The sequence below is a fragment of the Pieris brassicae genome, chromosome 9, assembly GCF_905147105.1.
Source record: "Pieris brassicae chromosome 9, ilPieBrab1.1, whole genome shotgun sequence".
NCBI lineage: Eukaryota > Metazoa > Arthropoda > Insecta > Lepidoptera > Pieridae > Pieris > Pieris brassicae.
The window spans coordinates 15417292-15435543 of NC_059673.1; the positions used below are offsets into that span (position 1 = coordinate 15417292).

General features: G+C 33.3%; 3 protein-coding genes across 3 annotated transcripts; all 3 read left to right on the top strand.

Moving 5' to 3' along the window:
- The first annotated feature begins 304 nt into the window (after positions 1-304).
- On the top strand, positions 305-1181 carry LOC123714433 (piggyBac transposable element-derived protein 3-like). Its single transcript, XM_045668674.1, has 3 exons — positions 305-340; positions 640-792; positions 1002-1181. The coding sequence occupies exons 1-3, from the start codon at positions 305-307 to the stop codon at positions 1179-1181; spliced, it is 369 nt and encodes a 122-aa protein (XP_045524630.1).
- A 2149-nt stretch (positions 1182-3330) lies between these two features.
- LOC123714672 lies at positions 3331-4319 on the top strand. The gene has a single exon (XM_045669037.1). The coding sequence runs from the start codon at positions 3420-3422 to the stop codon at positions 4290-4292; it is 873 nt and encodes a 290-aa protein (XP_045524993.1). The 5' UTR covers positions 3331-3419; the 3' UTR covers positions 4293-4319.
- A 146-nt stretch (positions 4320-4465) lies between these two features.
- LOC123714671 lies at positions 4466-5975 on the top strand. Its single transcript, XM_045669036.1, has 2 exons — positions 4466-5849; positions 5921-5975. The coding sequence occupies exons 1-2, from the start codon at positions 4466-4468 to the stop codon at positions 5932-5934; spliced, it is 1398 nt and encodes a 465-aa protein (XP_045524992.1). The 3' UTR covers positions 5935-5975.
- The last annotated feature ends 12277 nt before the right edge of the window (positions 5976-18252 follow it).

The window sequence follows — 18252 nt, forward strand, 5'->3', positions numbered from 1 at the left end:
TTAACCGACTTTATTATACAGAAGAACTTTTATTTTTTTACTGTCGTACTTAAATAAGACTACAAAAAGCGATTTAACTGTAGATTATAGCTTATTAGCGATAAGACCGCCCGTTGCACAATGTAATTTTTACCTCTTAAATGTGAAATGACACCCAAGTTCAATATTAACCCATATGTTCAGTTTGTACAGAATACCATACCTACAACTTTAGTTTAAATAAACACATGACATTTCTAGAAGTTTGTTTATACTCCAAAAATAAAAATAGTAGTTTATCTGCCATAATTTTAAATCAGTTGTGATGAATAACCGTCAAAATGCGCCGCACAGGTTTATGGTAAGTTTTATTTTATTTTTATGTTTTTACCCCTAAATATGCATGTTTATTATAAAATACACATGCCTAAATGTTTGTTCTTACATTTTTTTATATATATGCTGTTGTCGCTATGACAATTAGTATGTTTTTGTCGTGTTTTTTTACTAACGTATAATATATATACAATACTATACAATGCCGCAGTTGCAGTAATTTACCTTTTGTTGGTGGAATAATATACATTGCTAACTTCACTGGAACAATATTTTTTTAGCATATCTGTCTTATATATTAAGCCTTGTAAATGGGGTTTTAAGAACTTAGTCACGGCCGGTGTGTCTGGCATCATTTATGACTTCTTTCTCTACGCGGGAGATGATATTACCTTTACTGAAGAGGAAGAGACTATGGATGTTGGAAGTAAAATAGTTTTAGCTTTATCTAAGACTATTCAAAATAAAGCAAGTGTGGTATATTTTGACAATTATTTTACTTCCTTGAAGCTGGAACATATGTTGAGGGAAAATTATGGCATATTTAGTTTAGGAACAATAGACAAAATAGACTCAAAGATGCTGCTAACTGAAAAGGCTTTGAAAAAGAAAGGAAGAGGTGCCTTCTGTCAGTTTGTTTGTAAAAAAATAAACTTAGTATTGTCAAGTGGTTTGATAATAAACAGGTCACATTGGTGAGTTCTTTTGATGATGCATACCCTGTCGAAAATATTAAACGATTCAGGAAAGAAGCAAAATCTCGTGTTGATGGAAAATGTCCTAAAATTGTGAAAGACTATAATCGTCACATGGGAGGTGTCGATTTGGCAGACATGCTGATTGCATTATATCGCACTGGAATATGATCGCATCGGTGGTATATGAATATTTTCTCGCAACTTTTGGATGTATGCATCAACAACGCTTGGCTTTTACGTCGGAGACAAAGAAATGACCAAGACCACTAGAAATCAGGATCGCCTAAAAGACTTTAGGTATAAATCTACAGCGGTCTACTGAAACGAGGTCGAAACGACCGTAAAAATAAAAAAAAACCTCTAAAAATCTTAAGGACCATGCGATGATGTCCGGTATGACAAATATGACCATTGGCCGCAAATAACTGGATATCAGAGGTGCAAGTACTGCAATGCTGGCCAGGCAAGTACGACGTGCAGAAAATGTAAGGTTCATCTTTGTTATGTGAAGAATCGAAACTGTTTTTGGAGTACCACCGCAACCATTAGGGTCTCTGAATTATTATAAGATTATTTTGTTGTTCAAGAAAGATTTATTTTATCAAACATTTTTACTTCCACCAATACAGTTATTAATATTTATAATCATGTTATTTACAATAATCTTTTGGTATATGTTAAAAACTACCAGGAACATTCTAACTCTCCCTAAACATAACAATGTATATTATAATATCGTTCCTGAAAATGTGATTATCACTGTACGTGTAGCAATGTATAGACTATTATGCATCTTGTTTTTCCAAAATTTTCATATCACGATTTTTTAATTTATTTTTTTATGTTTTTTATACCCCAAAGAAGCTGCCTATATATATTGTTTTATTTTGTTCAAAAAAGCCACGATAAGGGTTAATAGTATAATAATATATCTGAGTTATATTTATTGTTTTGTTCTAACTATAATTTTATTGCATGTTAATATTTTGCTTAGTATTTGTTATTTCATTATATTACATTTGTAAAGCATGAGTCGAGCAAAAAAACTTGGCGATGAAAAAGAGTGTGAGTTTCTTGCCAGTTCTTTTCGCTCGCTCTACGGCTTACTCCCTTGATTTGGGAAGTCGTAATAAATATTAAATTAGACCAAATTTTATTTTATTAACATTTATAGGTGTACATAGTTTTCAATGAATAAATTTATTTTGTGTTGTAGATACTAATCAAAGAGTGAAATTAAAATTATTTTATCGTCGCATTACATTCGGTATGCTTTAGTGCCATGTGGACACATGTCTCGAATTCGAAACAGTCTTTTTATTTTCATACACGAATATGTTGACGGCAAGTTCAAAGGGTTTTTAATTTGACACACTTTATGGCTTCGTCTCGCGTTTGATGGCTGTGGGTGGAAGGCGTCACAAGTGTCGTTTTAATCAAATAACAAAGAGATATTAACAACTACTGGTTTAAGTGTTTTATAGAGAAACAACATAAAGTAGATGTGTTTGGACTTCAAATTAATCAACTCGGAATTTAATAAAACATTGCTACTGTAAAATGTAAATTTATAAAAATATGACGTAAAAAGGAACTAAATAAGTTTTGTATAAGGTGTTTTTTCTGTGAGAATATTATGGAACTTTTCATAAATGACTTTGCTTTAAGAAAAACACTTTTTGAACTTTCTTTTTTATATACATAGCTTTAATCCATTCAAAAAGTGTTTTTCTTAATGTGTTAAAGCTATTTTAACAAAAGACAATACTATGTCTTTGCTTTAATAATATGTCCTGTATCTAGAAGAATTCTATCTTATTTAAACCTACACAAATAAGACGTGTTGTGTTCAAATCATATACGTGTGAAACAGTGACAGCGGTATTATTGTGTGTGCAGTTTTGTTGAGTTACCCAGTAAACTCCGAGTGAAACCCAACAGGAAGTGTATTTAGTGCCTTATAAAGGTACTGTGAACCACATATATTGGAGATTCTTTCGACACATCCCGAATTACTGAGTAAACTAGAAAAATCTATGCGACACATTCTATGAATCATTTTTAAAATACCCTCATATTCCTTTGTCCACATAAATAGAAACATTCAAACACGACAGTCAACGTCATTGTTAAATCTGACTTTTGGCAACTGACATCTGACAGCGGCACTATTGCCATACCTAGTAGAACTATTGGCTGGATACAAGGATTTTGGACCAAATTATTATAACATAATCTTTTGATTATTCCTACATTAGGATTTGAGTAGAAACCATAATAATGGATTGCCGTAGGTGTTTAAAAATTGCACCTGATACGGAAGGCATCAAATGTACCTCCTGCCTAGCATGGTTGCATTTCTATTGTGCTGAATTGACGGAATTAGACTTTAAGAAAATTTTACCTATGAACAGAATAAAATGGAAGTGTTCTGCATGTAAGACTAAAAGGAAAGCTGCGCCCTCGGCGACCACCTCACCAACATTTCCCATGGGTTCGCCCTTGAATGTGGATACGGAGGCTTTGACAAAATATATGGACTCAAAATTTGCAAACTTAAGTCAACAGTGGCGTGATGATCTTAACTCTGCTATCTTGGAGGTTTCGCGAACATTCAGGAACGATATAAGCGCCCTAGAAAATCGCATGAGCACATGGGAAGAAAGGGTAGCTCAAGTAGAATCAGCGGCTGTCATGAGCTCCTCTACCCTGCCATCCAACTACATAGAAGAAAATGCGTCACTACGTCACGAGCTTGAAACCTTGCGTAACAGGCTCGACCACTTCGATCAAGCCTCTAGAAATTGCAACGTTGAGATTCAAAATGTGCCCGAAAGTAAAGGCGAAAACCTTATGCAGCTCTCTTTTGCACTCAGCAACATTTTAAACGTCGAATTAAAAGACTCTGACATAAAAACTGTACACCGCGTTGCGCCTGGTGTACCTGCGGGTCGCCCAAAAAATATTATACTGCAGTTGACAACTCGCAGAAAACGTGATGATTTTATCGCGGCCGCGCGTGTGCGTGGCACTCTATCAGTTGATCAATTGCTTGGTGGATCTGCGGCAGTGTCTGGTGTTACAAACAATAATCGATTCTACGTCAATGAGCACCTTACCCTGAAAAATAAAATACTTTTCAGTAAGGTCAGGCAACTCGCTAAGGAAAAAGGGTACAAGTATGTATGGGTAAAAAACCTTTGTATGTTTGTCAGAAAAACTGATGAAGCTAAAGCCATCCAAGTGCGATCCAATGATGATCTAGCCAAATTAGTATGACTATATTCCCGTTTGTATAGCTTACATATTTTTTATACTGTATTCAAATTTTCTATATTTTTTGTTAGAATCTTGTTCTTTGAATATTCTTTAACTGCGGTGTGGAGTGCGAAACTGGATTTTTCTATAATTTTCACCTTGTTTCCTATCTTTCATATTTTTGACTATGGATAATGGCTCAAAATACCTTATCTGTTTACTATCAAAACTGTGGAGGCATCAAGAGTAAAATAGATAAACTCAAAAATAGTATTCTTCTTAGCAACTTTGATGTTATTGTTCTGGTTGAGACTTGGTTGGTGGATTCTGTGTTTGATGGAGAGTTGCATTCGGGTGGTTATGATGTATTTCGACGGGACAGAAACCTCCAATTCTCTCGTAAAAAAGGTGGCGGTGGAGTTTTAGTTATGGTGAAAAAAGGAATTAAATCTATCAGATTGACTGAGTTTGAAGCCCCGGATTTGGAGGAAATATACATTCACTTGCCATCTCATGCTGGTCTCCTCCTGACTGCTTGTTACTTTTCTCCCGTTACTCATACCTCTGCATACTTAAAATTCTTTCAAAAACTGCATGACATACACGCTAGCGCTCGATTTTCTAATTACATAATTACAGGTGACTTTAATTTACCTTATCTCATCTGGTCATCCTCTCCAGATACCCTACTACAATCTGCAAATACTGAGTCATCGAAATTGTTGTTGCATACCATGTCTTTTATGAATTTAAAACAAAATAATGTTATCCACAACAACAATGGGCGGCTCCTGGACCTAGTCCTAACAACACTTCCCGGGCGTGTTGATTTCTCTGATGATCCTTTACTTGGTCCTGTTCCTCATCACCCGCCTTTAGATATTCTTAGTACTGTTAATAGGTTAACTGTCATGACATCAGCTACTTTCAATCAAAGAAATTTCTTTAATGCAGATTATGACTTAATAAATAATGCTATCGATAAGGTCGATTGGGTGACATTACTAGCCACGTCCCATTCTGAGGATGCTGTTACCGTCTTCTACTCAAAAATAAATGCAATTATTGCTGCTTGCGTGCCATTCTCTAAACCTAAATCCCGTAAGTATCCAGTTTGGTTTAGCAGAGGGCTGATTAGAGCTCTTAATCGTAAGAAGAAACTCTGGTGTCGCTGGAAGACCTACAAAGGCTTACTCGACTATCAAGAGTTTTCTTTATTAAGAGGACGTGTTAAAAATCTTATGAAACTTTGTTATAATCGCTATATAGAAAGGATTGAACAATCGCTTAAATCTAATATCAAACATTTTTGGAAATACACGTCCACTCTAAAACAAAGTAATTTAGGTTACCCTAAACTAATGAAGTATGGCAGCATTTCATCCGACGATCCCAAACAAATAGTTGAGTTATTTTCAAATTATTTTCAGTCAGTATTTGAACCTCAAACTCACTCGGATGGAGACGCTGTGACAGTTGAAGAGAGCCTTTCCAGTGACTCTCAGATCCTTGTGCATAACTTGTATTTCGATGTAGACGAGATCAGCAAGGAACTATATTTGCTTGATCCGAGTAAAGGTCCTGGTCCAGATCAAATTAGACCAGTTTTTCTAAAGCATACACATCGTTCATTGTGTGTCCCTTTACAGATTATATTCAATAAGTGTATGTCCAGTGGCACTTTTCCTGATTGCTGGAAATTATCTTATATAACGCCTATCTTTAAGACTGGTGAAAGGAGTGATGTCGAAAATTACCGACCGATTTCAATACTTTCTGCAATCCCTAAGATCTTGGAAAGATTAGTTCACCGACGAATTTATTCCAGCCTAAGGCACGTTATTATAGACCAACAGCACGGATTCGCAGCTGGTAAATCTACTCTCTCTAACCTCCTTGTTTTTACTAATTATATTTTTAGCGGTTTAGATAATAAACACCAAATAGACACAATCTATACGGACTTTCAGAAGGCTTTTGATAAGGTTGACCATATGATGCTTTTACAAAAGCTGTCTTTTAATGGTATTAAGGGCAATCTTTTAAGATGGTTTACGGCATATCTATCTAATCGTGTGCAATCAGTGGTAATAAATGGGTTTACTTCTTCTCAAATAGTAGTGACATCCGGTGTCCCCCAAGGCTCAATCCTTGGGCCGTTGCTCTTTTCTTTATTTATCAACGACATATCTAAATGTTTTTTACACTGCAAGTACTTGTTATACGCAGACGACTTAAAGTTATATAAAACGGTAGTTGCACTTTCTGATGTGGAGCTTATTCAGGAAGATCTCGATAGGCTAGATGACTACTGCAAAATAAACAAATTATTCTTAAAATACAGTAAATGTCAGCATATCGTGTTTACAAGGAAAATACATAAAACAATCACGGCCAACTTCACCCTTGGAAACCATTCCCTCGAACGTGTGGGCTCTGTAAGGGATCTTGGGGTCCTTCTTGACTCCAAATTATCCCTAGATAAACACATAGGCTTGATTATTAATAAAGCCTACCGTATGTTGGGTTTCATAACGCGTATCACCAAACCTTTCAAAGACAGAACCACATATATTCACCTCTATAAGACGCTTGTGCAGTCTCAGTTGGAATACGCTAGTCCAATCTGGAATCCCTACTACGCTATATATGTCACACAACTGGAGGCTGTACAAAAGAAATTTTTGCGTATTTTAAATTGTCGCATGAACGGTGGTAGGGCTAAATACAACGAACTTTTAAAAAAATATAATTTGCTTTCTTTGAGTACTAGGCGTAGTTTGATAGATTGTGTCATTATAAGAAAAATATGCGTATATGAATTAACTTGTTCAAATCTTCTGGAACTCATAAGATTCAATATTCCTGCCAGATCTCTACGCTCGCACAGAACCTTTAACCTTCCGACTCCCAGAACCAACATTGGGTTCCGTGAGCCTCTTCACAGGATGTGTTCTACTCTTGATTCTACTACTAATATCGATCTTTTTTCGCACTCCTCTACTGCTTCATTTAAGAATAGGTTAAAACAACTATTCGAGTAGTAAACCTTGTATCTTTCTTCTTATTTTGGCTACTAGTATGTGTTTTGTTGTCGTTCTACCGATCTATAAACTTTATATTGTCTACTTAAATATTTTGTTCTCTGTTATGTCACGTTTTGTTTTGCTTTATATCCTTTTTTTTTATCAGTGAAACTTTTTGTGGATATATCCAATGCTTTAATTCTTATGTTTATATTTCTTTTCTGACTTCTACTTTTAGAGATGTATCTGTTTGTTTCCCAAATGAATAAATAAATAAAATAAAAATAAATAAATGAATCAAAGGATGTCTGTCCGCGTTAATAGCTGGAACCTCACTATTATTTCGAGTTGTTCACATCCGTTCACTCATAACCACATTTTTTATCGCGTGACATGTCTATATTATCTCTTATTTATTCTTCTCACCTATTAATAACTCTATTAAATTGATTGTCTATTGAGCTACGTTGTGTTTTGGCCGTAGTTTATGGTTTATACTCATCGACAACGGAAACTATGAATACATCATTGTAACAATTTCCTGTATAATGTTGTGGTATTGTAAACAAGCTTATGATTTAAGTCTTAGAGAGAAGAGTAGTTTTATTATGAATTAAATTAGGATAAGTAATAAAAATTGGTTTTTCGGTGTACATGACATTGAAGTCAAGAAAAATCTTTTCATATTGTATACTTGACATAGGAACATCAAAATTTAAAAACAAGAAATGAATACTAATCTATAGCAACGATTGTACAATAATCATGTTGAATCAAACGTTTATTTATTTATTCCAGATCATTAGGTATACTATATTAACAGTTACTACTAATGCGATAGAACAACATAATGCTCAAACCGATTATCATACATGAACAATATATTTATATACCTATTATATTTTGTTGACTAGGATTATATAGTACTAAATTTTTAGGTTAAAAAGTTTTAAGTATGTCAGGTGGTCGTATTAATGTTCAAAGAACTTTATTTCTCATAACAAAAAATGTATTTTATTTACATGTGAAACTTACGTATATACGAACGAGATACACGTCGCCATCAGCCATTCCAATTTGAGTCTATTAGACTCATACTGATATGTTTCTTCAATGCCCTTTTGAATTGGTTAAACGCGCTAATATTACGAATATTAGACGGTAATTGATTAAATAATTGCACACCCTCATACTTAATAGACTTCTTCATATCATTTGTAACCAATTAAAGTTTTTTTGATTATCTACAACCGTTATACAAAAAATTACCTTCCGATATTAACAAATAGCCGACAGCGTCTATAAGCTAAGAGGAAATTATATTTCTTATTTGCCGCTCGAGATGGCATATCGTTTGTCATACGTTGACACCTCATCTTGTCATGGTGGCCAGCCTCTTTGTAAAGCCATTGGAGTGGAAAACGGATGACAGGAAGGCAGGTCTTGAAAAATGGCTGTCCAATTACGTTTATGGCATCCTATTATGTAATATGAGGTAGTCATCATGATGACATAAGTCTCTAAAAAGTATTTCTTTGGCGTTTAAGAAATAATTATTGAATTTTAAATGAGCGCACATTTCTGCGTACAATTGATTTTCAAATCATTCAATTGCTTTATTCTGGGCGTAAAAAACAACTGTTTCGCCGGGGTTTTTAATAGATATTTATATTGGCATGTATGGAATTTAAATACTGTGTTTTGGTTATGTATTGATTTAAATTTTCTGAAACGATGTTACTTAACTTACGGGAAGGTATCTTCAGAATTATAGTATTGTCTTTTATAAACATACCTTTTACACATTTAATGCTTTATTAAATAAAATGCTTTTTTAACGCACGCTGTAAAGCACGCGAAACGTCGGGGAAAATTTTAAAATTATGTAAAATAATTATAAGTTTATAATAATATGGAGCTTCAATCCGTTAAAAAAGTGTTTTCTTTTACTCTTCAGAATTACTTAAAATACGTATAAGCAACAAACATAATATTTGTTGCATTACAAAATAAATTGTATATTTATTTAAAAGCATTTCTTAATTTCTTAATTATTAACATTTTTTTTGGCGTGATAGCCATTTCTGTAAAAAATTACAAATTCCAATCAGTGGAGATATTAGTGCCAAACAAACTTTTCACACTTACTACCTATAGATGCTATTTGATTTAAATAGCCTGCATCCAAGGGTCAACAGAGTTCAAGACAAATGTGTCAGCGTCAGCACCCAGAATCCACCAATCAGACATGTCGTAGTGCAGTGAAGATGTTTGTATAAACTTAATGACAATAAAGATACACCCATTAATTATCCCAATTTAGAATTTTAGTTTATTGCCCGAGGAGAAGATGGATATTTTTGGGTTCCGCACGAAATTAAGTAAAATTCTCGCAACTGTAATCTGATATATCCTTTGAATCTTAAATGGCCAGTTTAACTTGCAAGCCTTTGACATACTACTGTAGTGATTTAGGCTATTTCATACTAGAAAGGACTGATCATTTAAAAGAAGTTATCAGTCAAACACGTGAATGTGGTTACGAAAATGCAAAAATAATGGATACACATATTGTGAAAACGCAAACAGTGTGAACTCATAAAACTACCTGTTTTATAAATAATATATTGTCTATATCTCGTCTCTCTTAAGGCTGAGATTTTAATAGCCTATATTCGTTATGTTCCAAGTTTTTTACATAACAATAAAAAGCTATCTATCGGGATCTTCACACGTTATCTCGGTTCTATCTTGACCGATTTTTTATAGACTGTGGGTTTACGAGTGGACCACATGGACTATAGCTTTATAAACTCTCACTAATGTAAGTTTTATGAGTAATTTCATGGTTATTCATTCTCTCGGTAGGGGTCGATCTTGGGGTGCCAAGCTAATTCGTCACACCCTGCGTTATCGCTCACACATTACTTGAATTTTACATCTGGTAATTTTTTCACATCCGGATTTTTAAAAATCGAATAAACCTACTTGTGACCACTTTATCAAATGCAATCAAGTGCACTTGACAATTTGCGAATGCTGTTAAAGTCATTTAAGCCGGGGCTTTTAAAATATTCTGAGTACAGACATCATGTCATATTGCAGTTTTAATTTTCGGCCTTAAATGTATATTTGCCATTTGCAGCCTTATATTGTTGGAACGTATTAAAATTTAATAATTCCGTAAGACCGTATCGACTTAACCAAAGTGCTGTTATGTATAATGAATTTTATTTTTAAAAAACATTTATAGTATTGACGGAGATTAAAGTAATATATGAATATACTAAACTATACAACTGTAGTTAAATTATGTTGAATTTTTAACTTCAAGTACATACAATAAGTATGTCAAATGGAAAAGACTAGTTGCCCACGATACAGGGAATATTACACACTCTCATTTTACAGTACATGTTTAATAATAATACGGTATTTTATTCCTGAAATTACTACAATTAAATAATTATGTTACAAAATCTTAAATCTAGTTTATGGAACCCCATGGATTCCTCCTCCAACCCCTTCTAAAGTTCTCTTGCTTGGGCTTGCCGGGTCCATATGCCGAAGGCCACCTGCACCAAGTCAGATGGATATGGATGCCATTGTAGGGCTCTGTCACTTCACCGATTGTCTTTAGTTCAGCATCGGTAACATTTATTCTTTCTCTAACTGCCCTTCATTTTTCCGTGTGCCTGATTTTTAACATAGCTTAGCAGAGAGAAGTCTCTGTAGCAATTTGTGTTATGTGTAATAAAGCTTTTCTTTAATGTTTTTCCGTAATGTAAACATACGTGGCGGACCTTTTACATATTTCAATTATACTAATGATAAGGCAGTACGGTATTATATAGAGAGTGCATTCATGACGTGTGGAGGCTCGTTTACGTTGATAACATCCAACGTATTCAATGTTCGCCATTATAAGCTCATTTTGTCGGCTAACAGGGTGATGTGAGCTTAATTAAAATTCTGCACCATCAATCATTGGATTATTGATTTTGTGTCTCTCGCATTTGGCGCGCTGCCACTCCGTTATCAATTAGGTATGACGTGCTGACATTCTAAATAGTTGGACAAAATAAATAATTTACAGCAAGATAATTTTAATTATTAAAAAAGTGGGTTCGCGACTTCTGACGTCGTGTTTTTATTTATGATTTTGAACTGGAAGCGTACTTGTCCCAAGACCTCTAACAGTCATGGGTTATCTCAATAACGATTATATTTCATTCACGACAATATTTCATTAAAAAAGTATTTAATAGTCCAACGGTAAATGGGAAAGAGGTTTATTTAGTGTCAAGAAAAAATGCTGTCTATGGAAAAGTTTCCACGTAAGTAAGTACAAAGCCAGAAAACACACGATATTGTTTTATACACAATGTGACATATACAGATGCTCGGTGAAAAAAGCTTGAAATAAAATTCCAAATTTAAAAGTCCAACTTCAAATCTACATAACGTAAAGGATTTAAGAGTCCAGACGTTTCGCGTTATGGATACAAATGTAACGTATTTTTAATGCAACCACTCGATTCCGACTTTCATAGGATGCTTGTATAATTTTCTATACAATCTGGAATCTGGAGGGCAGCCAGAAGGACGGCGTAACTGCATTGCAGACGGCTTTTACCTACCACTTAGCATTTTAATCTCGGAAATAAGCTTAAATATCGCTTTTCATTGAGGTAATTACGAAATCAGAAAGTAAATGGATTTCGACAGATATAATCGCTGTAACATTTAAGAGTTGTGCAATCGTAATTAAAATTTACGTTAAGATAAATAGGATTAAAAGATTTAAAAATTAAAATGCTTGTCCTGTAAAAATCACTGTCAGAACTTACTTTAACTAATTAAGGTGTATTGTATGTAATGTCATACACCCGTATACGTAGGCATATTACCGAAATATAATATATTTTAAAGGGTTTCAAAATATCTCTCAACTTACTACAAACTTAAAAAAAAATTAACAACGCCAAATCCAAATAAAATTATTAAAAAAAACCAGTGACCTTAAATGGATTTCTGTAGTTTCGTGTTTTAATAGGAATATATCTGATCACCCTGACACACACTTTATGGGTATTCCAGTTTTATCTCGATGTTTTCCATTTCCATCCCTGAAGTCGTAGGTTCGATCCCCGGCTGTGCACCAATGGACTTTCTTTCTATGTGCGCATTTAACATTCGCTCGAACGGTGAAGGAAAACATCGTGAGGAAACCAGCATGCCTTAGACCGAAAAGTCGCCGGCGTGCGTCAGGCACAGAAGGCTGATCACCAACTTGCCTATTCGATTAACAAATGATCGTGAAACATATATAGAAATCGGAGGCCCAGATCTAAAAAGGGTGTAGCGCCATTGATTTATTTTCATTATTATTTATTTTAATAAAAATTATCAACATTTGTTTAAAATTGTTATTTTAGTAATAAAGATAATATCAGTAAAATAAGTATATTTATTATAGAACTTTCACTTCTCACAAGTTGTCACTTATTTACATGTAACTTAACACAAGTAACAAGTATAATACTTAAGGTTAACAAAGGAAGTATTTGGATGGTTCATTCATGTTGCAATAAAGCTGAAAGAGCGGAGGTCGGGACTTGAATGTGATGTTGTAGGCGGTTTACTGCAAGTCTTATGGGCCATATACTTACTAAGGACATCTTAACTCGGGAGTGAGTATTTAAAAAGGGAACATTATTTTTGTATTTACCTTACGAGGAATTTGACAGACATACGTCAATTTTGTCCAAAAAATTATTAGCTATTTTAACGTAAAATGTTTAACAATTACCCTAATAAACTTACCACCATATACCGCGCCAAAGATTTAAGTAATAAAACCTACATTTATGTTATCATTGCTTTCCGCTATTACAAGTGTATCTATTAATTATTTTCTTATATACGGGATAAAATACATAGGCGATAATTACTTACAATTTTTAGTCAAGACTTGATATGTTTGTTTATGTACCCGCATATAATGACAAAGCTAATTAACTAACAATTTTTCTTCTAAAAATTATTTATGTAAAGTTTACAATTACATATGTATGTTTTTATATATTTTTTCTTACACAGCTACAGGCGTGTCTAAGATCGATGGAACGATGATAGGGAAGAAAAGAATAGACCATATAAAGAATACAGCTTTAAGACAAACAACTAAGGTAATGTTTCAATAAAAATAAATAAACTAAAGTGGAAATGGTCACATGTCAAGAAGTACAGAAATGTGGAGCAAAAAAGTGCTAAACTGGTGGTGGTACTGCAAATGAAAAAGAGGAAGACAACTTCGAAGGTTGATAGAACAAATTAAAGAATCAGTAATAGACACGTGTTTAAATGTGAAAGTATCTGAAAATAAAAGCTATTATTATTATTATGATAAAAACAATATTGTCTAAACAAAATATATAAACGCCGAGGACCCTAACCGAGACTGGGCACATGTTTATGGGCCTTACAGATAAATGGTTTATCGCTGGTTTATTAATCGTTATATAGGCCTGTCGTATACAATGACTCTTAACATTAATGATCGCGAGAGAATTTTATATAGAGTTATAAAGAATGCATGTATCGTTGTTGTTATTTACGCTTCTGTAGGTGGATGAGGTTAATAAGTAAGATTCAATCACGCCTAAACGCTAACTATAATTTCCGTGTATCAATTTTTTTATTAATAGCAGCCCTAGTTCGCGCAGTCTCGGTTCTGAAACTTACGTAAACACAATATATGAAACGATACGCTATGCTACCCTAGTTTTAGGTAAGTCACTTCGAGAAACAATATTAAACAATATAATATTTACGTAATATTTTTTTACTTTTCTTTTTAATATACAGTCATGCGAATTCAATTTCGGCTTGTTAAGATTGTAAAATATCATTCACAAAGTAATTTTTTTAGCTTTAACTAACCTAAAGACTAAAATTGTGTTTATGTTGTGACGAAGAGCGACTATATAGCTTCCGTTACTCACCAACAATGACCATTTAATTCTTGGTACAGGTGAAAGTTGTTATTTCCGATATTTTTTATTATAAAATACACTATCTACCCTAGACAAAATGTAGCAACAATATAGCCCTCATATCATGTTGAATTATCGTAAAACGTTCCATTTCTATTAAATTTGAAGCATTCTAAATTACCCCAATGTTATGGCGATTATTGTTAGCATTCAATTCTTCGGAAATTCCATCATTTATTTTGTCACATTTAGTTGTCTCTAGGGGCTAATCTGCGGGCCCCGGGGGCTGAGATGTGTATCACTGTATAATTTATACCTTAGGGACGGTTGCACCTTTATTAGAAGATAAATTGCAGATTATAATAGGTAACTTGATTCCATCGACTGATATATTTTATTTTTTATTATAAAATTTACAACGAAGGGCCGTTTTTTATTAACATGAGAATTATGGACGCATTAACTTCTATGAAAATAGTGAATGAGAGAAGGATGTTGTGAGAATCTTTAATATATTGCTAAACTATAATCAAGATATTGATATATTAATAAAATATACTTTTTATTACTCACTTAAGATAATTCATAAAATACTACAGACATGTATGTTCTTTTGCTGTGATTACTAGGCACATACTTGTATTTACCTACGCTACAATAAAGTCACTAGCTTTATGTATTAACTATACGTTATCATATTATGTACTAATGTAGCAGTAAAACAACGTTTCTTTAATATAACAACTGTCATTAATACGAGAAAATTTACAGACTTAAATATTATTTGTATAACCTGCCAAATTTATTATCTATGGAATATTCGACATTGAAAATTCAGTCTTTACATGCGCATTCGAATCGTCAATTCGAAGTGCATTTTAGATTTATTGATTTAAAACCCTATTCCAGAATAATCAGGTCATCGAACTAGTGATAAATTAATTTAACGACATTCAATTTTATTCCTGTTGTAATGATTAGTATCATGGTTATTAGGATGTGTGCAATGTGCATCTATATTAGTTAATTACCATTATATTATGCAGGCGATTATGTCTCTATATGAGCGAGATGTTAATAGTTACGACCCGCATAGTTAGTAAAATTGACAACATAATTAAATAAACACAATTATAACATTCCTTCGTTTAGAATAAATGATAGAAACAAAAAAAATATTTTATTTTTAATAACTTCATTCTTTCTCTCTTCATACTATATATATTGGATGAAACTTATAGATAAATAAATAAAAATAAAAATGTGTTAATTCATTTTAAGTACATATGCATTACAATGTGTAAGATTTGGGAACCTTTTTAAGTTAAAAATACCTGTGTCAGGGTTTCCAGCTCTTTCATAACAAACATCTATATATGATTTATTACATCTTTTGTTTTTGTGTTAGATTTTTCAACTGTTATCAACACGCTTAGATAATTCTTGTATTATTACTTCTATAGATTATTGCAATACAAATTAAGTAAAATAGTTATATAGATTAAAATAATTAATTATTAAAAATATATAAAGTGCGTCCAAATACCGAATGGGCGAAATTGCCTTTTTTCTAAGTACCCATAGAAAATCGGTAGAAGAAAATATATATGCCTGGCATATCTTTGTTCCGAAATCTTCGATTACCAGTGTAAAAAATTTCTTTTACTAAGTAATGAGTGACGATTACGAAAACTATGCAAAAATATGCTATTAAGGGTTGTAGCACCATTCAATTATTATAAGAATAGTAAACTATTACATCTAAACTATGTATTACCATAGATTTCTTCATTCTGTTTTTAACTAGTACTTCAGTATACAATTATTTTTTATTTGAATCTTAACCGTGGACGTTCCCCCAACCTTGATTTACCCTTAGCATTGAGTTTCTTTAAAAACTTTGTACCCTAATTACGAACGTGCGTTCCTTTTTGTTCCGATAAGAAATCTAATATTCTCCCCTCATTTTGTAGTTTTCTAGAGTCCATTAAATGAGTCCCTTAGTTTTCGCTAAATAATACACCACACGGTAACCGAGGGGCTAAACAAAATGGTAGAGTACCGGAACTAAGCATAGGCCACAGGGAATAAGTGAACGTGTTGTGGTAAGTAACTGTCACACAGCCAAATATGTACTGTATTATGTACTGTACTCAGTATCAGGATGTTACTATCTACTTAGGAACGCTTAGATAGAAACTTAACAACGTTGTGAAGTTTTATAAAAATTACACGTCTTGTATTCAATTACACACATTGATGTGAATTTAAAAAATCGTGAAATTATTTTCTTCAAGCCGTTGCGTCATCGTAACAAGTTTTTAGCTGTGAGTATTTTTACTTAAACAGATATCTTAAAGTCAGAAAAGGTTGGCTTTAAGTCAAAACAATCAATCTAATATCAGATACCGGTAGAACGCCATAATGTCGTCTTTGATTTATATCCTATTGGATCTCAGTAATTAAATAAAAAGTGTAAAAAATATTTCTAGCCAATTTCTTACATCAATGCAACCAAGCAGTGCTCCCAATAGCAGATGTGCAGTGGTGACTCACGATGGCTCAATTACACATTCGATACTTTTTCTATTTGTATTCTTGTCGATCAAAACCACGTCACTATAACGCATTAAAATTTAATTTATCTAATATTTTCGTACAAAATGTGATCAATTTCAAAAATAATTTAGAGTTACATTCATGATTTCAACCTAGAAATAGATTTTACACGTGCCCTGGTTGAGAAAAGCAACCCAACCACCAGCCAGGTTTTGATTAGAATTGTAAATTATTGCCTGGAATGAATATCCAAATAAATATTTATTAAAACTCCTGTTTAAAGTGTATTTAAAGACAATTCACGTAAATATTATCAACAATATATAGTTATTCTATAAAGTTTCGAATAAATCACAAATGAAAATGTTTCCTGCAAATGAGACAGGACATTCTAATTCTGCTTGTCTTGTCTTAGCTGTCCAATCTTCCGCTTCAAGCTTATTACCATAATGTACTGCTTCATCCTGACGTATAACACTTATCTAAGAGATCCTTGTTTTGTCCCCACTAAAAGGAAATGCTTGTAGACATAAATAAACTCCAGAGAAACTCATGTCATTGTCAATCCGTGTTGATCTTCTCTTTTTATAGAACGTTCTCGAAGTTGACCCTCGTTTTTTGTCGCATATGTTTCGGATTAGCGGTTCACGGAACGTTTCCATTTGTCCGACCTACCGCAGAACTATGTTATAACTTTCAGCTAATCCCATGTAATTCATTGACGCGTTTACGTGCGTGCATTCAGAGAACGCTATATATAGAACCCTGCAGAGAATTAACTTGTTCAAGATGATCGTTAATGTTGAAGATTTTTTGCGTGATTTCAGCTGTATTGATTTATTAGGGATTATTGAAAATACAGTTGGAAGGGACTTTGGTTCGCTATTTTCGCGTATATGTAAATCTAATAGTCATGAAAAAAATACTCAGTCTGATTCGCCGTTTTAACTTAAGATGCTGATCTATCTAGAATGTGAAACAATAAACGTACACAATTTGGAGCACAGTGACAATATAACATGAACTAGACGAGACGATTGATTTAGTTTTAATTAATTTAGTAAATAATATAGTAACCGATCGATGTTACGATTTTAATCATAATTAGTATTAATGAGAGAATTTTAACTTATACCAATTAATTATTTATACTTAAATTAGTTAGGCTAAACTAATGAACATGAGCAGTGTTGGCCTAGTGGCTACAGCGTGCGACTCTCATCCCTGAGGTCGTAGGATGGATTTTCTTTCTATGTGCGCATTTAACATTAGCTCGAATGGTGAAGGGAACCATCGTGAGGAAACCGGCTTGCCTTAGACCCAAAAAGTCAGAAGGCTGATCACCTACTTGCCTATTAGTTTAACAAATGATCATGAAACAGATACAGAAATCTGAGG